Here is a 25,119-nt window from a genome sequence, read left to right on the forward strand (position 1 = left end):
GTTGTTCAAAAGAATAGCAGAAAAAACAGCTCCAGCAAGCATGCGATCAACATTTTCTGTGTGGTTTGAATTATCCATGACTTTTGACCCAAGATTAAATCTAGTGTGTAACTGGTGGTTATATATTGAGTCATATGAGCAGGCTAATCGCAGGAACCCCATGTTCTCCAAACAGCCTGCGCCCCGCCAGGGCCGACTGCAAACCGCTCACGTTTTCTAGCCAAAGCACCCTGTGGCTTTTGCATCATCCTTTTAATTCAATACTTACAAAGCACTTTTTTGTCCGACCAGTATCTCAAGCCCAAAACAAAACAAACCCAGCAACGCCGTGAGCGGCCAGCCCAAGGAAGCCAAATTTCCCATCAAGTTTTGCTACTTGGTGGCTGCTCCGGTGTCTAGTAAAGGGCTCGGCTCACGCTGCAGTGTTTTTCTCAGCAGGAGCTGTCTCTCCTCTCCATCAGCAATTCTCCTGACGTGCATAGAAATAGCCTTTTGACTTCTACCTCTGTGTGCAGTTTGGGTGAAAATGAGCACTGGAGTCAGAAAGTATTAGCGGGGGGTAAGTGGCAGGTAAATGGGCTCTCCCAGGGTGCGATGCCTGCCTTGATACCCACTGGGAAGGCAGAAGGGCTTGGCACAACCTGGCCCTGGCTCTCCCCAAACTAATTTTTAGCTCTTTGCACCTCCCTTCCCTTTCCTTAGGGCTGTGGGAGCCTGAACCAATTCACTTCTCCCAGAGAGCCCAGGTAAGAGCTGTAAAAGGCTGTTATCAGCAACAGTGATCAGGTAATACTCCTGTGAGTACAATCCTGTGGGCTCACTGGGGTGTTTCCCAGTGCCGGTGACTGGGACAGGGCTGGCACAGCCTGTGTGTGCTGGAGCCCTTTGCCTTCCCTCTGCCCGGGCAGACTGGGCAGCGGGGCCAGCCTGGGAACCCAGGGTGGACCCAAAACGGGGCTGGTCCTGGGTCTGCCCAGGTTCCTGAAAGGCTCCATCGAGCGGGAAGTGTGTTGGAAGAAGTCTGTGATGTGCAGGGGGTCCCCACCGGCCCACACACGCCGGGTTGGCAGCGAGGGATGCATGGAGGGTGCAGGGGAGAGTGGGGTGAGGGTCCCACCACACTGGACCCATGCAGGCTTGGGGCTGTGGGGAGAGACACCCGGCTCTTTGCAGCAGCGTTAAATTAAGGCTAAATCATCTCTTTTTCCTCCTGCAATAACTCACTGGCTGATAGAAATCCAGTGGGAAGAGCGTGACCTTGGCACGGGCTGGTTGTGTGTCTGGCCACACTGGTTCAGAGCTGCTCAAGAGGCATTTCATCACCAAAGGCTCTTTGTCTGGAAGGCCAGCCACTGTCCCCAACTGTCCCAGGAGGGGTGCTGGTGATGCGGGAGGCGGGGGACACCTCCACCCTGGGTTCAGAAGGGGGACAGCCCCATCCTGATGGCCCCAGGACCCTCCTGAGATGCCCTGAAGGATGGTGGTCCCCAGCAGTCCCCCAGCCAGCACTGGTTTTGGTGTCATCCCACATGCCCCAGCACCCTAAGTGTCCCCCAGCTCATGGCAGCCCCCAACCCTGCACACCCGATCCTGCCGCAGGGACCTCCCCGTGTCCCCTCATGTCCCGTCCCACCCCCCCGGCAGGATGCCCAGCTCCTTGCTGGTCTGAACTGGTGCAGGCATCAGCGCTGGGCTTTTACCTGCTCTCAGCCAAGGTGGCTCTGCATTGCTTTGCAGTGAAAATAAAGAAGCAGCTGGAGGGGAAAAATCCATGGTTACTAAACAGAGCTGAGCAACCGCAGACCTCTCACCCAGGAGAGGAGGAGGGCAGGGAAAGCGGAGCTGCCTGGGGGCACCAAGGGCTGGATTTCAACACCCTGCAGAAGACGAGATGCTTTTATTTAATCGTCTGGGTCCCAACCTTCCCCGTGCTGCCCCACGTGCGGCGGCGGCGGGGGTGGCTGTTTGGTCTGGCCGCGGAGCCCCGTACCGATAAGGAAGAGCCGGACGGGAAGGGAGCGGCGACGGCCAAGGGCCAAGGGGAAGTGGTTGAGATTTGGGATCGGCTCCCAGGTCTTGCTTTGCCCTCTCCTCTCCCTGCTCCCCCGCAGATGAGGGCGATGGTGCAAGGAGAAGAGGTGCCTGGAGGATGTCCCCAGGCCCCCGTTACTCGGTAGCCCCTTATTTCCACAGCCCCCTCTGCTTTGCTATATCACTTAGCTGATTTCCCTGAGTCCAACACCATGTCTGCTGCCACTCGCCCCGATTTGCGTTGTCTTCAGGTCACCCCGTGTCCCTCCTGGCAGTGCCAGCTCCCACCACGTCCCTCCTGGACAGGGGCAGAGGAGCAAACCCCTGAAGCAGAGGCAAAAATTTGCATTTTAAAATCTCACATCTGTTTTTTTTCCCAGGAGGGGGACCGGTGACTTTGAACATGTGCACTCTGTCACCTCTCCTGTGGATGCCACCGCTGTCCTCAGGGGATGCTTGTCTGTCCCCAGGGCTTTGCCCTGCACTGCCAGGTAAGGTCACGCCGGGACAGTCCTGATGTTGGTTCCCTTCGGTGCCGGCTGCAACGGCTCCATCCCGCTCCACCTCCAGCATAAATCATGGCAAGCTATAAATCCCTGCCAGCCCTCAGGGACCCATCCCTGGCAAGGGCAACGGTTCAGCCCTGAGGCAGCAAAACCAAAGATCATGTTTTTCACAGGGCCAATATCACCCGCAGGCACAAACAAGAACCCGGAGCAAGGAGGTGCTGGCAGCGCGGCACCTCGAGGCGGCACCGATCCAGCCGGACCTGTGCAGGGACGACTCGAGGCGCAAACCTTCGGCAGGGTGGATGCTTCCAGCCGGATCTGGTCCCTGACCTGGCTGCTGCGTGAATCCTCATGCCAATACAAGGAAAAAGGACTGATCAGGGCAATGGGGACAGGAATACGCAGCGTTGGGGGGTTCAAGGCAATGCCGGGTGTTACTGCGCTGCGGAGGGGCTGTGACCAAAGGGGACAGGGATGGAGCTGCCCCGGGGGATCCCCGCTCCTTCCCCAGCCCCACGATTTACAAACCCTCTTATTCCCAGCCCCATAGCAGCTCCCGGCCTGTGGAGACCTGTCCCCACCCTGTCCTGGCTGAGCTCTGCCAGCAGAAGGATTTGGGGAGATTTTGGACCAAACACCACAGGACACACAAACAGCCTCGCACCAGCTTTCTGTGGCACAGGCAGTTGAGAAGAGGCTTTATTTTTCCTAGTGTACTCCTCAAGTCCCTGTCTGTTGCTGAGATTACCTGGGAATCTTGATTTTCTTTTAAAAAACCATGTTTCCCTGCTGTGACAGCTACCACAGAAAGCCTGAGCCTGCCAAGGGTGCCATGAATTTGTCACTCAACAAGATTAAATGGGCTCTCGGCACACGAGAGTGGCAGGCAACCCTGGCAGGCGAGCACGAGTGGCTCCCGGGGAGTTATCGGGCACATCCCAGGGATTTGCCGGGAAGTGCTGGGGGAGCCTCAGCACCAGCTGCGATTGCGGCGTGCACTGACGTGGCAGGGCCCGTGTCATTTCTCATCACTGGCTGGCTCCGCAATCTCTTATACAGGAACCCGGCAGATTATTTCTCCATTTGTGGATGTGGGAGGTTGATAAGGAGTGGGGCCAGGAAGCAGAAAGACACTGAGCTTTTTGTCCTTGGGACTGTTCCGGGGCAGGCAGTGGGTGACCGTGAGGTGCCAGGTCTCCACCAACTATCGGGGGATGCGGTGATTTGCATTTTCTTCTAGAAATAGCCCTTTCCGCACTAGATGAAAAAAAATACCCTCATCACCTGCTGCCTGCTTGCCTCTTGGTCAATATACCAAGCAGCAAACCGGTGCCAGCCCTGTGCGGGGAGAGGCTCCCCAAGGGCATCTTCCTAATTTTGGTGGTGCAGGGTCATATTGTCCCTAATTCCTGCGACTTGAAGGTCCCCAGGTAAGGACCAGCCGATGCTGTTCGTGGCTGGATGCGGGCCTCAACCCGCATTTTTCCCCATGTGATGACCTTGCTGCAAGCTACAGCCACTCCCTGCCCTGCTGTCCCCAGCTGTGTCCCCACAGCATGGTCTGGGGTCACTGGCCAGTGGCTGCTTGGTGGCCACAAGCTGGGTTTTAGAGGTGAGACAAGGTGGGGGCACCCGCATTCCTTGTACGCTGGTTTTCTAGTTCAGTGCCCTGTGTGACTTGAGGGCAACAGTCATGTTTTGCATCGAGCAGCGGCACAAACTCCCTGACCTCCCCGGGGCTCACCACGCACATGAGCCGTGGTGAAAGCCGGTGGGGTTTCCAGATGAAGGCTGTCCCTTTGCCAGAGCTGTTCGTCCCCACCGGTGGCCCTGGGGGAGCACCCCCAGCTAGCATGGCTGCAGGAGAGGACGGGGAGACCTTTGGGCTCTGCCACCGAAGGACAAAATGGGAACAGAGCAAGGGTGCAGCGAGGCTGCCTGCTGCGTTCGGGGTGTCGGAGAGGGGTGTTGTCCCCCCCCGCAACAGCCAGGATGCCGTAACATCCCAGGAACAGCCCGAAGGTCCTGTTCCAGCTCCCGACCTGAAAACAAAAGTGCGTCTTGTTCCCATCGTGTTTTCAAAGCCAGAAAGGTCGGGGCCATGAGAGCCCTGCCAGGCTGGGCAGCACTGCCAGCTCCTGCTGCCCGTCCCGACCTCGGCACACGCCGGGACCGACGCGTGCCGCTGCTCCTGCCTGGCTGCAATGCTGCTTGCCGGCAGCGCCAGGCTGGTGAGAGCCAGGGGCCTCCCTAAAAAGCCCATGTTTGGAGAATCTTGCAATCTCCAAACAATCCATGTTTGGTGAATTGATGCTCTCGTTCCGGCTCCCTGCACTGCATGGGGAGAGCGAAGATACGTGGGAATGCTGTGTCCGGGAGGACCACACCACGGACCCCCTGTGCCCAGCACAGCCCCGAAAGCTCCAAAGCCACCGTGAAGGATTTCCTAATTCAACTCCAAATCCCTCTCCAAACCTAAGAAGGTTTTGTTCTCGTTAGACGGGGCCATCGTTAGAGGGGCTGGTGCTGCCAGCATCGAGGGCTTCGTGGGCAGCCCTCCTGCTGGGATGGGTTGGGGAGAAATGCAAAGGGTCTATATGGCAGGAACAGCGGCGTGGCCCTGCCATCGCCACGTCAGGCTCTGAACTATCCGCCTCGTCCCCGTGCTCGGTGCATGCATGTGCTGCTGCCTGCTCAGCGGAGATTATTAGCAGAGAAAATTGTTAGGCACAGGGACAGGAGCTCAAGGGACACGCGAGCACCTCTGTTACTTGGAAATCAATCCCAGCTGTCTGCCCAAGCCGAGTTTCCTCCAACCCAGCTCAAAGCGACAGCAGTATCTCTCCATCGGGGAGGATGAGGAGGTCCAACGGGAGCAGATGCTTGTCCTGGTCCTGGTCCTGCTCCAGCCTTGAGCCTTGGGAAGCTACTCCCAGCCTGGGGTTCTCCGGGACTCTCTGCCCTCTGGATCCCAGAGCAAACGGCTGTGTTTTGCCCATGGACCTGGACCAGCCTCTACAGCCAAGCCCTGGGAGGAAAATCCTGCACGGGAGCCCTGGAAAAGAGACAGGGCTGGGCTTTGGAGCCAGAAACTGGAGGGAGCTGGGAGGATGTTGTGGAGGGGCATCACAACCTGCTTATCCCCTCACTCTCCAGGAGTGGAGAGGGGGTACAGGGACCTCTGGGCTGAGCAGGCAAAGCTGTTTGCACACCATGATATTATTATTATTAGGGATAGTTGCCCTGCCCAGTCCTGCAGCAAGCAGAGCGCTTTTTCGGGGGCTCCGTGCCTGTTGTACAGGGAGCAGCATACCCAACAGCCGTGACCGTCCCTCCGAGCACCCTGTGTCCCCAAGGCAGCTTTGGCATTCTTGCTGACTCAAGCCGACAGGGTATTGACATTCGTTTTGACCTTTCGAATCACAAGGATGTTCTGTCCTTCCCAGCCAAGTACAGCCTGGGTACCCTGTGGGTGGATTATACTGTATATACAGTGCCTGCAAATATGGAGCTGGCAGAAGAGAAACGTGTTTGTGTGCTTGCAGGGGTGCAGCAGTGGTGGGGTTGGAGTGAGAAGCTGCTGCCTGTGCCCGGTTTTCCTCCCGGGATGCCCAAGCAGATGCAGCACACCAAGGGAGAAGGATGGTGATGGTGGCAGGAGAAATACCAGCAGCTGGTTTGGTGGGGGGGGGAGAAAGAATCCTGCAAAAGCAGGAGCCGCAGCCCAGCCCTTGAGCGGCCACCCCCTCGCCATCAGCTCCGGAGGCTGCTCCTGGCTCCCCACGTTTCCCGTCCTCCAGCTAATTCAGCCTTTTGCTTTGAGAGAACATGAAGAACTGCAATTAGAAGACAACACGCAAAATCAGCCACGAGGGCCCAGCTGGCTCCTGAGGACAGTGCTTTCTCTCTGTCACCCAAAACCCCACTCTGGGCAGCAGCAGCGGTTGTTTCAGTACAAAACCTACCCCAGCCCCAAAAGCTTGAGCTGATATGAAAGGCAGCGCAGAGCGGGGCAGAGAGTGGGGTGCAGGTTGCGTGGGGTTGGGGGGACCCATCTCCATCGCCCCTTCCCCTCACAGCCCTTGGGAGCCGGAGCAGGTCCCTGGATGGGGCTACCTCCTCCCTGCCCTCTGTAGCCAGAGGGTTTTGGCAGAGGGCTCCCATACGGCTTTTTCCAAGCTCTGCCAGCAAGCAAGCTTTGCCGCGTGGCTGGCTCCATCCAAGGCTGTCACGGCCCGGATCCGGCCACCCGGCAGCCCCATGGCGCCAGGGAGGTTGACGGCTTCATGCTCCCAGCCCAGATGCTCTGCTTATCTCTCCCTTCTCTTGCCCTGACACATTTTTTTCTCTCTCTCCTTTCCCAGCCAGCTCATGGGACTCTTATCTCAAGCCACAAATCACCCTTTCTCAAGGCATGCTCAGCAGCATCCTTTGCGAACCCGTTTCCAGGGACTTGTGCATGACGTTAGCGGCACAAGTGACAACCTTGCAGCAAAACCCTTTTGCCTTACATCTTTATGCCACATTGATTTCCTCAAACCCCCTCCAGCAGCCAAGGTAGCGTATGGTGAAGGCAGCTTGGCCGCAGTCGCAGGGCATAGGCAGCAGAGCATGGACCCCAATGCCCAGCATTGCCTCCTTGCCACTGGACTGTGGCCATGCAATCTCCAGAGCAGGGGAGGCAAAAATGGTGTTCAAAAGTTTCTGCAAGCCCAAAAAGCCCAGAGGGTTAATTCAAGGTGTGCTGCTCTGAGAACAGGGTTTGCACTTGACAATCGGCTGCAGCCTCATGGTTTGTGGAGAATAAATAAAAAACAAGTAAGGTGCAGAGCGCAGGGCTGTGCTGGGAGCTGTGGGGTGGGATGGGATGGGACGGGATGGGATGGGACGGGACGGGATGGGATGGGGAGCCTCTGCTGATGCTGCCCCAAAACCATATGATTTTGAGCATAAGCAGAGCAGGAATCCCACAGCTGGCTACTCAATACACCCTGCGGCACCGAGCAATTACCAGCAGCACCTATGCCAGGTGCTGGACGGTCTGCAGGGAGCAAAGCACCGCGCTCTCGGCTAGCTCAAATGCTCGCTTCTGCTGCCAAGCGAGCCTCGTGCATCAGAGCAGCCTCGGCCGTTGTCGGCCCTGCCTGGGAGGTGGTGGGTTCCTGAGTCTTGCAGAACGCTCGTTGGTGGAGGAGAAATCAATGCTCAGTCAGGGGTTTCTGCCCTGTGGCTGGTTCATCCACCTTGTTGCTCCAGGGGAGAGGGTAACGTTCACTGCAGTCCCAGGCTGCGTGTCTCGCCAGCATGGAGCAGGTCTGCCTGGTGCTACGGCGTGGCAAAGCTGCAGCAAGCTCTGCGGTCTGCAACACCATCACCCAAAACGAGGGGCACCACCGGACCGAAAGCAATATGATGTGTTTGAGAACACACACAGCTCGTTACACCGAGCAGCAACCATGGACTGTAAAGGCTATTCCTTGGTTTCTAAGGGGAGGAGGTTTCTGTCTGCTCATCTGCCAGCTCCCCCCTGCAACTGCCCAGTTTATGAGCCTGTTAGCTAGTTTAAAACATTATAAAATTTAGCAAAGGGAATAAAAGAGGGACCTCAGAGATCCTCCATTCTCCAGAGCTCATGGACACCAGCGCTTGTGCAAAGGAGAGGTTCAAACCACAGCCCTCACCAGGGGAAGGCTGGACCGGGAGCCCACCAGGTCGGCAGGGAAACAGGACTGGGAGTTCCTGGCATAGGAGTAGCTCTGTGTGTACCCCCCAACACACACGCATGTGTGTTCACATGGACGTGCATGCCTGCATGCGTGTATGCTTGTGTGCATCCATGTGCGTGCATGCCCATGAGTGTGCATGTGCATTTTCAGCCCTCTGCATCCCACAGGGACAATGTTGTGTCCGGGTGGGAGAAGCCCCTTTGGAGACATGACTCCCTGGGGATTTGGCTGTGTTTCATCCCCATGCTGAAAATCCCACATTTGCACGCCCTCGTGTCCAGGCTGCCTCTTGGGAATAGTTCCTGGTCCGCACCTTGTCCCAAAGCACACTTGCAAACCGGCACTGCTGTCAGCGGGGGCTCGGTGCGGGGGCTTTGTTTCAGGTGGCCGGATCCAGCCTGGTTCAGCCTTTCCTGGCTCAGAGGAGCCACTTTCCGCCCCTGAAATAGCAACTGAGATGATGCTCTCGGCAGCTGGGGATGATGATGCAAAATGCTCATTATCCAGCAGGAACAATTAGACTTATGGCAATTATCTCTGCAGTTGCTGAGAGATGCCGGAACGGGCCGGCCAGCAGCCAGCTCCTGGTGTAATCCCTGGGCAGGAGAGACGCCGGCGCCCAGCCTTGCCAGGAGCTGCCATTGCTATAGAGGAAGAGCAAAAACGCAGCTGGAGCATCCGAAGAGCCTCCTGCAGTGCCAGGAGGGCTGGTTTTGCGCAGGAGCAAGAGCAAGGACGTGCAAGTGTCTACCTGAAAGCCAAATGCCCCTTTCTAATGACATTTGTTTGCATTCCGATTAATGATGAAATGGGCTGAGCCACGCTGGGTTTAGAAGATGGTGTTATGGACTGAGTTGCTTCGCGTGATGCTCCGACCTCGCTCTGTGCCGGCTGCTGTCGCAGGAGAAGGCAGGCTGGGCTCAGCTTTATCCGCAAGGTAGAAATGGGCAAAAGTTGGCTCCAGGTTGGGTTGAGCCGTGGGCACCCGATGGTCACTGAGCTGGGCAGCAGCTGCTGAGCTGGGCTTTAGGACACATTCCTTTGGAGGAAAAAGTTAGGCTTCTGGCTGAGAAATGCCTATGGGGTAAAGGCATAAAGGACAACTTCACTCATTTCTCAAGTCAGGGCAACAAAGAGGGTTCTTCTTTTCCCCCTTGACATTATTTGAAAACTTTATTTTGACACCGCTAGAATGAAGCAAGCCCTGCTCCCGGACAGCGGCTCAGAGCCAAAACTCCAAACCAATCCCAGCTTGATAAACAACTCCTCCTTGGATAAATCAGAGCAGGGCTGGGATGGTGAGAAAGCTTTTGGGCAGGATGGGATGCGGCTGAGCACTGGATCACCAGCTGATGCCTGAGGGATGGCCAGGAGCGAGGGAGGGGGAGCTGGAGGGGTGCGGGGAGCCTGCTCTAGGAAAACCCAGGCCATTTTCCATTGAAAACTTTATCCGAGGCAAGCATTCCACCAGATCCTGGCATTGTTTGTGCTGCAAGAGCCAGCAAAATTCCCAGGAAAGTTTAGCTACCTGGTCAGCAAAACCTCTCTGATACGCTTTGTTTATTAGCAGCTAAACATTAAACCCTTGGCAAACAGGGCTTCTTGGGGCCAGGGATAAGTGACCGTGACAAGCTGCCCCGCGGGCTGCCAGCCCCAAAAACAGGCAAGGGCTGCCGTCACGGCCGAGGAGGGGGACAGGTTGCTCCAGGTGGGGGGGACAGCAGTACCCTGGGGGTCCAGGCTCAGCTGCATTTGCCAAAGGGAGCCCAGGGCCAGGAGGAGGAAGGCTTACCAAAACGTTGCTCTCGCCATGGCCATAGTCCTGCAGAAATGCACCTTTCCCCAGGTCAGGAGAAGGATTAAATGGTTTCTCGCTGGAGCTGGATGGAGACTTCTCCATCTCCCAGTGCCTTGATTTGCAAGAGAGATGTGTCTCCCATGACGCCAGCGCTGCCCCAGAAACCCACTGCTCTGGCAAATAAAAGTGTATTCTTCAAGGACACCTGATTCATCTTGCAAAGCCCATGTAAAATTTGTCTGTTTTCAGTAATTAGGCCAATTATAGCAAAATGGTATTTGCAGTTCGAGCAAAGGACAGGCTAAAATCTTAACCTGATGCCTTTTCAGTGGTGCCAAAACAAAGTCCAAACAAAGCTCCTTTCCTCTCCCCCTGCATTAAGTAACCAAAGAGCGACATTTTGAAGTGCTCAAACATCAGGTAATGGCTTTTCCTGACACACTTGAAGAGAACCTGACAAACACACAAACAAAGCCTGACCCACTTTAGCAGAATAAGAACTACACCAAGAAAGGGAGCAGGGATTTCAATAAAGTCCCTAATGCAGCCTCATTAGCAAGTCTCTGCTACGTGCATCCAGATAAATTTACCTTGACAAGTCTGTCCTCTGAAGAGAGCAAACTGTGAAACCCGCACTGTGCCCATGCGCAGGGCAGCGCTGCTCTGGATGCACGAGCACAGGGATGCACACGCACACGGATGCACGAGCACAGGGATTCACATGCACACACACAGGGATGCAGGAGCACAGGGATGCACACACACACACACACAGGGATGCATACAGGGATGTGTGTGCCCAGGGATGCACACATATGTGCTGTCCCACTCCATCACCTTTCCAACGTGCAGGGTGTGCATCCAGGAGGTCAGGGAAGAAATCCTTGCCCGGGCCAGGCACTGGGCACTGCTTCAAGCTCTTGCAGCATTGCTTCAAGGCCGTGATTGCATATTGAGAGGACAAACGCCGCTGCCTCATGTGTTTCGTGGCACGTGTTTTGTGGCTAACTCATTATTTGTAAATAATGGCAGGGATGTTGCTAAGTCACCGTGCTGCAGGTGAGAGCCAGCAGGGATTCGGGGCTGATTTTGCCCAGTGGTAACAAGGGCACTTCCCTCTGCAGGGGTAGGTTTCCTCAGGGACACCCCAAATTCACACACCAAGCTCCTGCCTTGCTCCTGTGAGGTGACTTTTACCCCTTTGCACTGGGTGGAAACTGAGGCTGGGAGCGCTCGAGCCTGGCTCTGGGATGAACTGGTGGGACCCTGCAGGGACTGGTGGCTCCCAGGACCCACCGCCCCGAGATGCCCCACGGGCACAGCACTTCCCGACAGAGACAGCGAGCTTCAGAGCCACTTGCGCCCAGAGATGGGCCAGGCTGGAGCCTACGGCTGATCCGGCTGCCTGTTTTCCTGGATCCGTGCTTCTGCGTAGCTGACCTTGCGCAAGAAGCCCTCCGTGTTCCCCTTGCCCGCGCACTAGCTTGGTTGCCTCCCCCGGGGTGGCACGCAGCCTGGGCCAGCCTCCGTGTTTGCTCAGCGGTGGGGTGGCATCAGTGAACATCACGAGATCGCTGGACACTCCCTGCGCCCTTGAGTTGTCCCCATTCTCCCCCCGACGCTTGGTGCACCAAAGTGCTGACCTACATGGCCGGGCCAATGCCCTGCAGCTCCGACACCCAACCCGGAGCTACAAGCAGCTTGGCCAAACCTCTTGTGCCACCTTCTCGTCCATGGCTCTGTCCTGTATGCCGGGCTCCCTGGGAGAGGCAGCCACTCTTCTTGAGGATGGCATGTCCTGGGCCATGGGATGATGGCCCTCCTCCCCATGGCAGCCCCGAGATGGGCCACCGCAGAGTTTCCCCAGCAGCCAGTGGCTCTGCCAAAGCACGGTGGGCTCCAGGAGGGACTGGGGTGCTTTGAATGCATTTCCCATCAGCACCCCCAAGAAGCCTGGGACACCAGTGCCCTGAAACGGTCCCTGAATGATGCCAGGGCTCAAGAGAGGGCAGAGCCCAAGATGAAATCCCCATCTGGTCAAAATTAGGGGGAATCTTGGCCAGGAACCTGAGCAGTTGCAGGATCACAGCCACAACCTAATGAAAAGGTCCAACATTTCTGAGCAGCTGACCACAGCCAAGGGCTGGAGCTGTAATTTCTCACTCCTATCACCCCGCCCCAGGTGGCCACAACCCTGACAACACCTTCCCAACTTAGCAATACAGACTTATCCCACCACGGCAGCTTAGCAAGACTTAAATAGAAAATTCAGGCTGCCGATGCAGTGCAGGAGCAGAAGGAAGAGATAAAGTTCAACCTGGTGATAGCCACATAGTAAAACATGGTAACAGAGCTGGTGGCAACAGCACAACAAGCTCCAGATGGTCCGGCAGTGAGAAGCAGAGCCCAGTGAAATGCCAGACCATCAAGATAAAAACGTCAAGTCATTGTAAGGAAATGGTGAAAGGCACAGAGTCACCTGGTGCTGAATTAAATAACTGGTGGTAAATCCCTCAAGAGTTACCTTTGGAAGCAGACAAGAGGTGCAATTAGTATAGAAATTACAGAAAGAAGAGTAGCATCGGTATTGTAAAGGAAACAGGCAATAACAAAATGGATTATTGGATCAGCTGGTTTTAAGGATAATGGGTTAACCAAATGTTTGGGTGAGCAATAACTGTACATGATGGCTTTAAGATGTGGGAGATCAGATGGTTTGGAGACATTTGCACATTTCAGAAACCGGCTGTCCAGCAAGTGAATTATACAAAAAGCCACAATCAAATGCGAGGAACAGGTCGATCATTTGCACTTCAGGTTTATTACCAAATCCAGGGGGAAATTACTATTTTTATTCAACACTAAGCATCTTTGTTCATGTTTTAGCTGCCTCACTAGGAGTTTTCATAGGTTGGTCATTCAAACCCTTCTGCTGAGGAACTGACAGGGGGTGAAAAAATCCAGACTGACAATTAGGAAGAACTGCAAACCAACACCAGCTCCACATGAGAACAGCAGATGGTCAGACATACAGCCCTTCCGTCCGAGATGGAGACCTTGACAGGACTGCGAAGTGATGTGGACGGGGAAGACCATGTTGTTAGTGATATCTGCTAGGAACTGCATCACAAGGATGTAACCCAGGTCATTGAACAGTCACCCCATGGGGACAAGGGTCTCACAGCTTGGAGCTTCACGAGGGCAGGTGAAGATTAGGGTACATCAGCACTGCTCCTCACCTGAGGTCAACACTCTTCTGCATGCCCAAAAGTATGTCTTCTCTTCCCTGCCAGACCTGTCAGCTGGGTCTCACCTCTCCCCGCAGTCCTCACCAGGGATATGGACACGCTGTCACAGTACAGACAACAGCTTTACTGTGTCACTCACATAGGTTGACACTCAAATGGTGACCACACAGTCTCCTCCAACCAATTCACCAGCATCTTCAGTGATGGAGGAGCCTGTTGAACCACAACCCTACCACAAAACATCTTCGCTCTCCCCTGGACTTGCCATGAGACATGACAAGCCCCAAATGACAGAGATGGGTCACCTGAGGGAGCTGGAGGAGCTGTTCCCACGAGAAAGAGAAGGTGAGAGGCAGGGACAGGGAGGAACCAGACAAAGCTGTGTGTTCCAGCTGCTGTGGGAACACATGACCCCAAATGGGAACTGCATGGCACAAAGAAATGCCGATTGGCAGCACTTGAGGTACGGCTGAATGGTATCTGTGTGTTGTCACCTGCTCTAACAACTACCTGACTCAGCCATCAGAGGCAGGCGTCCAGCAGCCTAGCAATTAGCCGCCCTCCTCCATAAAGTCAAGGGGAGAGTTAAAACCAGCACAGTACAGAGGAAAGTGTCCCCCACGGAGCCTGAATCAAGTCTCGCTTTAGAAACAGCCCATAAAAAGTGACAGAAATGAACCTCTTGGCTCAGCCGCATGCAAAGGACGCAGCATCCTGTACCTCCTGCTTGGCTCAGCCAAGGACCATAAATACCACCAGCCTCCCTGCAGGGATCTGCTCAGCGGGACCTGGGCTCCCCCGGGCTCCTTCGCACATTCCAGCATCAGCGCCCGAGCTGGGATCTATTCCTGACAGTAGGAACAAAGTGAGCGATTGCATCTGCTATATTTAGAGCAAACAGCCAATACTCCACGTGTTTAAATGGTTACCAGCATTCTCATTTGACATATAAATAGCCTTTGTTTGCTTTTCAAAAGAAATTGGTTTAAAAAAGAAAATTGCCTTCCCAGTCATCCTCAGCCCGCAACTGTTGAGCAGGAGGGCCTATTTCAAATGAAAAATTAAATTATGCATTTTCTCTAAGCGAACCCGGGAAGAAAAACTCATGACTGTGGCTGGTATTATTAGCGCTGTGCTCTTTTGTGTTGATAGAGGGGTTTAAACACAGCAGCAGCAGATCTGAGGCCATTTGGTGCAGAGGGGCATTGCCCTCCATCTCCCAGCCTCCACCACATGCCATCTCCAGCCACCTCTTCCACCTGCAGGTCAGTCACACCAGAGCCCCATTTCTTCCCCCTCTCCCAGCTTCACAGTGGTCCCAGTCCTGACACCAGATTTCTGTCTTCCTCCAGATTCCTCCAGTTTCCAGCCCAGGCTCTCGGCCAATGCTCCAGCTTGCTTTCCTTCCAACTGATGTCAGCCGTGCTTCCTTCCTCGGGCAGAAAGCCTGGTCCCACGTAAGCATCCGTCTTTAAGGCGTTATGAAGTCCCTATCCCCGTCACTCAGCCCCCTCGACGTATTGTCCCCAGTTGCACTGAAGTCAAACTACAGACACCAACTCACAAAAAACCACAGTGGAAAGCTGGGATCTAAAAAAGACAGCGGAACTGTTATCGAAATCCGGAATAAAACTCCTTAACACCGATGTGACATTAAGAAGCAGGCACTTTGTTTATTGCAGCGCTGGGGACACGGGGGATCACTCCTCCAAAGGCATGTCCAGCTTAACATTAAATTCATCAGTTTTTATAAACTTTTTCTGTCGAGTCATTATTACATAAGCTCTTTACATAAAAATGCATACTATGCTTGCTCTTAAATTTAACCTTTATAATGATTGGTCTTTTGATTATATCACCTTATCAATATTCTTCTTTAAAAACAATCATTGGTCAATTTCAGTTAGCTCTACTGACTGGAATCCTCGATACTCAAATCCAGATGGGAAGGGTAAGGGGGTTCCCAAGCAGCAAACTGGTGTCCATGACGGTTTCCTTAGTTTCTTGAAACAAAACATAAGAAAACCAGTTAAGTTCCTGGTGAAGTTTCTATGGTTAGCTTATTTCAAACGTAACAATACTAGGGTTCCTATGGTCACACATAACACAGTTCCTAAAGTTTCTATGACTACATTTCAAACCTAACACTCCTGTACATTATGCTTCACGATTTTCTATTCCTTAATCAAACCTAACTCTCTTATATAACCGAATTTTAATTTCTTTATCAGAGTATTTGCAACAGCACCTTGCTGTGGGTGTTGATTTAAGACAGAACAATGCAATTTTCCCCTTAAGATTTGGCTCGAAAGGGAGGGACACACGCAGGCTCGGAAGCCACCGCCGGGCCATCGCGGGATGGTTCCCGGGAACCCTTCTCCGGGGTGCGGGACCCCCCTTTGCCCCGCTCTGTCCTTCCTCCCCCCTGACTTGCTGGGGAGGGGCGGGGGTCGCAGGGGCACGGCTCAAACCCAGGCCCAGGCCTAGGCCCAAGCTCAAACCCAGGCCCGGGCCTAGGCCCAAGCTCAGGCCCAGGCCCGGCCCAGGCGGGAGCCGGCGGCTGGCGGGGCGGCGCGGCCCAGCTCCGCCCCGCTCCGCTCGGCTCCGTCACTGCGCGGCGCCGCGGTCTCCCTCCGGCCGGGCTCCGCCATGGCTTCGGGGGTTGCCGCCGCCCGCTCCGCCGAGGAGCCGCCACCGCCGCCGCCGCCGCCCGAACCTCCCGCCGAGCAGAAGCCGCCGCCGCTGCTGCCGCCGCCGCCGCCCGCCCAGGAGGAGTTCTCCTTCCTACCGCTCGTCCACGACATCATCAAATGGTAACGGCGGCCACGGCCGGCACCGGGCCTGCCCCCTCCCCGCCGGCACCGGGCCTTCCACCCCTCCCCTCCCCGCCCCAACCCCCGGGCATCGCATCGCGGGAGCTGCCCTGCACCGGGGCCGGGCCGGGCACCTCGTCCCTGCTCCAGCCACCCCCCTCTAAGGATGCTGTCTGGGTCTCGGGGTGCCCAACATCCCCAGGGTGCAGGGCAAGGGGGTCCCCCCTCGAACGGTGCTCTCCCACCCCCAGCATCCGCAGGCATGCCCTGGATAGGGAGCAGGACAATGGGGTCCCCCCCTTTAACGATGCTTTCCCACCCTCAGCACCCTCAGGGTGCCCTGAACAGGGAGCAGGGCAATGGGATCCCCCTCTAGTGATGTTTTCCAGCCCCCAGCATCCCTGGGGTGCCCTGGATGGGGAGCGGAGCTATGGGGTCCCCTCTTTAACGATGCTTTCCCACCCTCAGCACCCTCAGGGTGCGCTGGACAGGGAGTGGGGCCATGGGATCCCCCTCTAGTGATGTTTTCCAGCCCCCAGCATCCTCAGGGTGCAGAGCAAGGGGGTCCCCCCTCGAACGGTGCTTTCCCACCCCCAGCATCCCTGGGGTGCCCTGGATGGGGAGCAGGGCAATGGGATCCTCCTTCTAATTATGCTTTCCAACCACCAACATCCTCAGGGTGCCCCAGATGGGTGGCAGGGCAATGAGGTCACCCCTCTAGTGATGCTCTCCAACCTCCCAGCATCTCTTTTGCCCTTTTTCTCCTAGCTAGAGTTCCTGGGAAGAGTGTCAGAGGGAGCTGGCACAGCCCCAAGTGCATCTCCGCTCTGAGTCGTGCCGGTATCTGGGTGCTGTTTGGGTCAGTCAGGCGGTGCACGTGCTCCCATGGCCCAGGTACACTGCCCCACCATTAACACCCAGGAGCAGGAGCATTGTACTTGCGCTGGGTTATTGCTGCAGATAACTGTACTGTTTGGCTGATAACAGCTTCAGAAAGTACAGGCAGTGCCGGGACAGGAATGCAGCCCATTTCTGGGGAGTTGTAAAAAGGGGGATGGCTTCTGCAGTGATATGGGTTAAATTGTTCTATTCCCAGTTCAAGATAAGTACTGTAGGGGTAAAAGGGTTCTGAGAACTGTGATGTTTTTGGCCCAGGATAACCCCTTCAGAGATGCTTGTCTGAGGTCCCAGTAGGGGCACGGCTCTGCCATGAAAATCCATCCAGGCAAGCTCCGTGTGCTCACCTGGGCACAGTGCAGGGTAAGGCAGAGAGGATGAGAAGCATGAATTCCCTTGTCACTGGCTGTGGGCCTGGCTGCCCTTTCCCTGTGTGCTTATTTAGGAGCTGAAGCTGGTTTGTGTCCTGCTGGTGTTTCACTTGCAGCAAGCATGTCTGAAAGGTGAGCGAAGTTCACCCTTAGTGGCTCTGCAGCCTTACCCATGGCAAGGAGAGACTGAAAACCTCTGACACGCTGGTCCAGATACAGAATGGATGAGAGAGTGCAAACCCTCTGATTTCGCTCAGCTTCCCTGTTGTGCTGGGGGTGGGCGGTTGCACCCAACCTCGATCCTGCCTGATTTGGCCAGACCACAGAAGTGAGGCTAAGCCCATTTGCCAAGTGCAGGCATGTACATAAGCAAAGTGGGCAGTGGCCATGGGCTAAGACCTCCCAGATTCCTATATGTCACTGAGCAGGTCATGGTGACACACAGATGACAGTCCCGAGGATATCTTGTGTCCTGTCCTGCTGAGCCACTCATTCCCACTACCCAACTACCTCCCTCAGCTTCGCACACGGCATTTTCTGGGAGGCTTGAGCAGACGTAGGTACGCTGAACAGTGCTGTAAATGGGTAGGACCACAGAGGCAGGTGGTGGGATGTGTTGCCTCATGTCTCTGACAGATGGCAAATGTATTATCCTATGTGCTGCTAGTCGCAGAGCCCAGCCCTGCTGTTTTGACACTGACTCAGCCGTGAAGACACATCTCCAAGGTGACTCTGTGCTCGGGAGTGAGGATGTATCGCGTAAATTTGCTTACATTCAAGGACACGTGCTCTTTCCTGTTGTTCAGGTCTGGAGAAAGTTTTCCCAAGTAGGGCTTGCTGATATTTTCAACCTCGTACAGTCAAATGGCATCGCTGCTGAGGTCCCAGCTCGTGGCTCCACCGATGGGGGGTTGTGCTGGTGTAATGAAGAACACCGTGCCTTAAGGCAGGTCTTATGCGCAGTCCGTCAGCACAGGCTGTGGTTGGACGTTGCGTTGAATCCTGTGTTACCGCAGGCAGCTGCAGTCTCTTCCAACACCTCCTCACCCCTGCCTGTCAATGCTCTCAAAGAAGGAGTCACTTCAGTGGCTTGATCCAGGAGGAAAAGCACCCATCAGAAAAAAAAAACCCACCAAACCTGAAATAATTACCCCTTTAGATCAACCAGCCAGACAGGCAGCCATCAGTTCTCTATGTGTGGGGAAGGGAACAAGACTCAGGGAGACCTGGAGCGAAGAGGACGTCCATCTCAAAGCCAGCCTGCAACTATAGTGGATTAAAGGCAGTATCAACCCATCCTTCCCCAGATGTGCCATGGGGTTGTATGTGTGCCTGTATTTTTCCACTGCCGACCTGACCGTGAATGCCTGCATAATGGGGATACATTGTAGTACCAGCTGCAGTTTTATTTAGAAGGGAGTAATGAATATTTTGTTCCAACAGGCTTTTGAAATGAACGGAGACCATCTGGTTAAAAGTTTTGCTCTCAGCCATGTCACGATTCCCCAAAGTTACAATTGAGCACCTTTCTGCCCTGGTCCTGCCAAGCGGATTTATTTTTAGGTCTGGCTATTGAACGGGCTCCAGTTTACAAAGACCATTAGAATCCCGCTCTTGTTACTAACAGGCAACCTGGAAGTGGGGACTCGCTTTTGCCTGGAATCGTTAAAACTTCTTGCTGGTGCTAACAAAGCTGCGGTAGATACTAACGAGGGTTTGAGGGCAGACGCTGCCTCAGACAACACTGATCCTTGAAAAACACAGAGCTGGCCGCAGAACCAATTGTGCTGCTCTTAAAAAAAAAAAAAAAAGCTGTTGCTTCTCTTTTATTAGGTATATATCCCCACAGAGTCATTTTAAAGCTCCAAAGTACCATTTTCTCTGCCATTGGATACTCTCTGATACTTTGGGGAACAGTTTCTATTTTCCGCTGTCAAGCTGTTTGACTGCATTGATTTTTTGTCTTACAGCAGCAACAGGTCACGGGTGAGACTGAGATCTTTTTTTCCAGGTGCCTACACACAACGTATGTATGTAATCCTACCTTCCCCAAAGAGAGATATGGGAGTTGAAACAGAGGGAGAATTTAGCCTGCTCCATGGTAAAGTTTTAAAGCTGCAGACCAGCTCCTAACCCAATTGATGGGTCCTGAGGCAACTGGATTGTGTGCTGGAAATTAGCAGGAAACCAGTTTGCCCCAGAGGCTACCCAGTCTGTCTATCTATCTGTGTCCATTTTATTGATATAGGTGAATTAGGTGTGCGTAGGTAGATACCAAGAGCAAAAGTTTCCCACTGGATTCCAGTTTAAGCTCTAGTTGCACTGGAAATGACAGTCGCCCCAGCAGGTTGTTCACTTTCCAATAGGAGAACTGAATAGTGTCTCCGTTTTCTCTTCTCTGCAGCATGGACAAGGACAGCCAGGATGTTCATCAGGTGCTGAATGAGCTCAAGAACAAGTTCCAGGAGATGAGGAAGCTGATCAGCTCCATGCCTGGCATCGGTGTGAGCCCAGAGCAGCAGCAGCAGCAGCTGCAGAACCTGCGGGAGCAGGTCCGGACCAAAAATGAACTGCTGCAGAAGTACAAGAGCCTTTGCATGTTTGAAATCCCCAAGGAGTAGGAAGGATGCAGGTCTGCTGTCCACGTCCGAGATACCTCTTCTTCTGGCTGAACAGGAGAGAAAAAGGTGGCAGAAGTTTACTTTTCTTTCTTCTGTGCTTTTTTGATCGCCTTGCTCTGAAGTTGTGTCTGTGTGGATCGCAGGCATGTGACGCCGAACCAGAACACTGTGTGCTTCACACATGATGATTACAGCAGTACATTCGCTTTGATCTGCTGTAGGACTGTGCATTTATATATGCATCTCTTCTGTTTTTCTCTTGGGGTGGGGTGGTTGGGTTTTTTTTTACATTCAAGCAAGGTGGAGACATTGTATTTTCTCCTCACTAAGGGTCAAAGTACCTGCTGGTTAACTTCAACAAGAAAAAGGGGGCATTTTCTGCATTTTTTTTTCACTTAAAACTGGCCAAACATCAGAAGGGAGCGTAAGAAGGAAGGGTGAGCTGTTTGGCCCTGCGCCTGGGAGGGGTCTCTGGGGCACTTTCCAGTCTCTGTGTGTCAAAAGAGGAATGATGGCTTTCAATTACTTCTGTATTTCTCTTTTTTTAAACAAGTGATGGTTGTGTCTGAGATGAGTCAAGTAAAGACTTAGAAATTCCAAACTGCCCCTCTTGTGTGTTCACTGAGTGGATGTGGGCTGAGCTGGGGCAGGGCTTTGGCAGCACGGAGGATGTGTGTAGCCTGGGCCCAGCTCCTCTGTCTTTATCTCACTTTTTTGGAAGCAGGGTGACTTGGGAGAGCAAAGCAGAGACTGCCAGGGGAATGGATTTTGGTAGGCTTTGGGTGCGTAAATCTCCTTGGGTGAGTGCAGCTTGTAGGCAGTACATTGGGCATCTTGCTCTTTTAAAGCAGAGGAAGGGCAAGCAGAATCAAAACAAAGGACATAAATGACAAGAGCTTTTAGTTATTCCATCCGTGACACAAGTCAGGCTCAACAGGATGGGTAAGTTCCGCATCCGAAGTGCTCCAGGGGCTTCCCGCAAACACGAGCATTTGAGCGGCTTGAACATTTGCCAGCGGCTGATGGAAAGCTCTTGAATGTTGTATCGCATTCAGACGGATCCCAGGGCTCCCTGCCCTCTGTTCCCCTGCTGTTAGCTGTAACGGTGGCTGATGACAACCTGGTAAGCAGCACTGCGTCTGGCCAACTAACAGAGATGTGACGGGACCTTGAATCTCACGGTGCTCTGAATTATGCTGAAAGATGGTGCAGGTCAGCAGTGGAAGAGGTAAAAAACCAGCTAGTGAAATACCATATCCATTGAGAACCAGCATCCAAGGGCAGGTAGCACTCATGCCTTCAAAAGAAGAGAAGCAAGGTCTGTTTGAGTAGGATTTTCCTTTCCTAAACCAAGAGGCAACTAATTCTGCTCGTTGGGAGCTGGGATGGTTGCGACTCACCTATAGCGTAGAGATTACTCTGTTCCCGCTGGAATGCTTTACTAGTACTTTCTTTGGGAAGCTGCCAGTGTGTAAACTGTGAGTAAAGCAGAACACCAAGATAAATAAAGCACAATGTACGCTCTTTTTATTACTGAAACTTGCCTTTCTGCCAGCCATTCCCTGTCCTGGCTCAATAAATTCTTGTGTCTCATGCCTGGACGGTGGTTTCCGGTTTTTTTGCCAGTTGCTGTTCCTGTGAAATCGGGGCATATGTGAAGCTGGAAGAAACATGTTTCCAAAGAAATGTCTGGCACTTAGCACAGGAACAAGTTAACTCTGTCAACGTGAATCCAAGTTTCAAACGGAACTGAAGCAGTAGATTGCAGTCTCACTTACCCACCTTAGTTTTGTGGCTTCGATAGAATTTTTTGTCATTAATATCTATTAAACGTAGATTTGTTCTGCCACTTGCAGGGGGAATGGGGGCTGAAAATGAACTGAAACAGAAGCTGGAGCCAGGGAGAGCTGTTCTTTGAAGAGCTTTTCCCTTTCCCTTTCGCTTCTAGCAATGGTTACTGTGACTTGTTATTAGGAAGAGATTAAAAACCATCAGATGCAAAGGTGACCTTTTGAGCAAAGTACTTCCTTTACTCATATTGCAAAATAAAAACAATATCCCGGATGGGGCACGAATGAATCACTCTCTGTTGACATCATTAAAATGTGCTTAGTTAATCGGGAAAAAGCACAAAATACAATCAGCTCTTTATAACAAAGTGATGTCAGTTTGCTCGGTTACTGTGGTGAATGACATGCCAATGCCCGGAGTGTCATGGGGCTGGCAGGATCGTCACTTGGCATTAGTGAAGTGAGGAAAGAGTCCTGGCTCGGTGACCCGTTTGAGTAACTAACTCTCTGCATGGCCCCTCGTTACCCCGTGTGGCAAGAAATTGGCTGCTTGCAGAGGCGGAAACCTTTGCACTGGGAGTCGGAGAAAATGGGGTAATAAAGGGATTGAGTCGAGAGGCTGTTTTTAGCACCTCGGAGTTGGGCTCAGGTCTTGGTTTAACAGGAGTTGGTTTTGCTATAGGGCAGGGCGAGGAAGCAAAGGCAAACCTGCAGATGTCGTTTTAAAAAGATTTTATTAATTTGTAGAAAAAATAAAACATCAAGTTTCACCCACAGTAGAAACACTTGAAGATTTTTTTGTTCATGTCAATGACTAACCATACCTACATAAAGTGCCTATTATTTTATTTAAAAAACCCTTCCCGCTCCCCCCACCCTCCCCAGATCTTGTAAATCAGACAAGACAAATGTAAACAAGAGTCATTTTTTTGGTCCATCAGGGCTGTAACTCTGCAATGTCTTTGCAACAGCTTAGGAGTGTCTTCTGCACGTGTTTTGCAAACACAGACGAACACACAACACAGAGCCGGAGTCCGTGCACAGCTTCTCAAGTTAAAAAAACAAACAAACAAACAAACAACAAAAAAAACAAGCCCAAAGCCCCAAGCAGGCGCTGGCAGGCCTCTGCCCTCTCTCCTGAAGGCAGTGCCTGAGGCTGGGTGGTTCGGGAGGGAAAGAAACGCCAAACTCCGTGCCCTCCACACTCATCCTCCCACCTGGCTGCCCAGCAGCTCACCCTTTCCCCATCTCTCTGCCCGGAGGAGGCTGGTCCCAGCAACACCCCCCTTCTCCCCTCCAAAGCCTCCCCCTTCGCATCCCTCGCTCCCAAAATTCACCCCCGGGGAGGGAGCCGATGAAAGCGATCCCTCGGGAGGAGGGAGGCTGGGGAAGAGGTGACCCCCTCTCTGCCCCGGGTGGGTGCCTGCCCAACCTCCTGCCTGCCCAAAGTCAATTCGGAAATGAGCATCTTTCCCCCCTCCCTTCTTTCCTTCCTTCCTTCCCGTCGCGGGGCGAGCGGGGGCTCCTAGCTGATCACGCAGCGGTCCTTCTCCTTGCCATGCCCGCCGCCGATGGCTTTCTCCCGGATATACATGAGGTCGCTGTGGACGCTGGGTCGCCGGGCGAAGGGGGCCACGATGCCGTACGCCTCCTCCGTGCTGCCCCGGCTCCCCTCTTTCAGCATCTTTTTGCCTTTCAGTGCCTTCTTATGCAGGATATCGCAGTACTGGACCGAGACCTTGCGGTGCAGATCGGGGCTCATCTCGCTGGGCAGTTTGGCCATGGCGAAGAGCGCCTGGAACATCTGGTCCAGGCTGCTGTTCTTCTTGGCCGAGATTTCGAAGTAGGCGCATTTTTTGGGGTCCCCTCCCACCAGCTCCTCGATCTCCTGGGGTTGCACCTCTCGGTAAAAGTCCCGGTCGCCCTTGTTGCCGCAGATGACCAGGGGCACCTCTATGTTCTCCTTGGTTTTGTTCTTCAGGCACGACTTGGTCTCCAGGATTTGCTGCTTCAGGCGCTGCACCTCCTCAAAGGAGTCCCGGTTGTCCAGGCTGAACACGAGGATGAACACGTCTCCTGGGGACAAAGAGGGACCGTGAGATGGCTGCAGGAACGGGGACACGCAGAGACCTGCTGCCTAAGTCATAGAGAGACTCGGGGAGGGAAGGACTGGGCAGCATCTGGGTCTGGCATCCTCCTGTCCACCCCGTGCAGGGAGCAAAGTCGCCCACCCCACGCACACACAAAAGCCCACCTCCCTCCTCCCGGGACTGGAAAAACATCCCCAAATTGGGCAGGAGCACCTGAGATCTGGCAAAGGAACCCCCCCCCTTCCTCCTGGCGCTCCCCAGCCAAGTACCTGTGAGGATAGAGAGACGACGCATGGCTGGGAAGGGGTGGTTGCCCGATGTGTCCAGGATGTCGAGCTGGTAGACCTCACCGCGGATGCTGTAGAACTTGCGGTGGAAGTCCTCGATGGTGGGCGTGTATTGCTCCTCGAAGCGGCCGGTGAGGAAGCGCGAGACGATGGCCGTCTTGCCCACCTTGGAGGAGCCCAGGATGACCATGCGGTAGCAGTTCTTGGCGGGGATGCTCAGCTCGGCCTCGCTGGGACACATCTTCTTGATCATCGCTGCCAGTTTCATTGAAGCCGGCGAAAGCGCAGCTGGCGCCGAGAGGAACGAGGAAGAGGAGGACGAGGAAGGCGATGTGTCAAGCCCGGCTGCTCAGCCCCTCTCCCCTCGCAGGAAAGGGCCGCTGTGAGCTCTGCACGGTCGCAGCCGCCGCCGCGTTATATGGAGGAGGCAGCGACCGCCCCTCGGCGCGTCACGGCCCGGGGCGGCGGCGGCGGCGGCGGCGGCGGCTGAGTCAGTGCGCGGCTCCGCGCCCGGCCCGTTCCCCCGCCGCCGCCCCGGCTCCGCACTCCCGGTCCCGTTTGCAAAGCCGATCCCTTTGCAAGCTCAGCCCAGGAATTCGGGGCTTTCCATCTGTCCCCGTTCGCAGTCCGGGCTGGGTTCCCGGAGCTTTGCAACCGGCTCGGGGTTCCCGGGGGCCCCGCACGCCCTACAGCGGGGGTCCGACCACCCCCCTTACCCTAAGCGGGACCCCTTTGCCGACCGCCCTGCCCGGGCTCAGTTACCCGGGGCAGGGGTGGTGGTGGTGGGGGTACAGGGGTTTCCCAGCCTGCTCCCCGACGTCCTTTTACGCCGTTTTTACACTCGCTCCGGGTGCAAAAACGGGTGTGCGGACCCCCCGCCCGACAAAAAAACCAAAAACAACCTTTACGTCTGGTCCTCCGGGACTCGGGGCAGGGGA

The 25,119-nt window shown here is 54.3% G+C and overlaps 2 protein-coding genes across 4 annotated transcripts; one reads left to right on the forward strand and one right to left on the reverse strand.

The window, feature by feature from the left end:
• The first annotated feature begins 15,961 nt into the window (after window positions 1-15,961).
• Window positions 15,962-21,058, forward strand: MED9 (mediator complex subunit 9). 2 transcript variants are annotated; one of them, XM_010570374.1, is made up of 2 exons: window positions 15,962-16,125; window positions 19,798-21,058. In XM_010570374.1, the coding sequence occupies exons 1-2, from the start codon at window positions 15,962-15,964 to the stop codon at window positions 20,012-20,014; spliced, it is 381 nt and encodes a 126-aa protein (XP_010568676.1). In that variant the 3' UTR covers window positions 20,015-21,058. The 2 variants fall into 2 exon arrangements, 1 of the variants encoding a protein (XP_010568676.1); XR_774539.1 differs by lacking the exon at window positions 19,798-21,058 and adding an exon at window positions 17,468-19,787 and having other exon boundaries at window positions 16,042-16,125.
• A 1,472-nt stretch (window positions 21,059-22,530) lies between these two features.
• Window positions 22,531-24,564, reverse strand: RASD1 (RAS, dexamethasone-induced 1). Of its 2 annotated transcripts, XM_010570377.1 has the most exons (3): window positions 24,164-24,473; window positions 23,754-23,880; window positions 22,531-22,941 (listed from the first exon to the last, which is right to left on the reverse strand). In XM_010570377.1, exons 1-3 carry the CDS (start codon window positions 24,447-24,449, stop codon window positions 22,650-22,652), a joined length of 705 nt encoding a protein of 234 aa, XP_010568679.1. In that variant the 5' UTR covers window positions 24,450-24,473; the 3' UTR covers window positions 22,531-22,649. The 2 variants fall into 2 exon arrangements, with proteins under 2 accessions (XP_010568679.1, XP_010568678.1); XM_010570376.1 differs by lacking the exon at window positions 22,531-22,941 and having other exon boundaries at window positions 23,330-23,880; window positions 24,164-24,564.
• Between the last annotated feature and the right edge of the window lie 555 nt (window positions 24,565-25,119).

The sequence above is a fragment of the Haliaeetus leucocephalus genome, unplaced genomic scaffold (assembly GCF_000737465.1).
Source record: "Haliaeetus leucocephalus isolate CR32 unplaced genomic scaffold, Haliaeetus_leucocephalus-4.0 Scaffold295, whole genome shotgun sequence".
NCBI lineage: Eukaryota > Metazoa > Chordata > Aves > Accipitriformes > Accipitridae > Haliaeetus > Haliaeetus leucocephalus.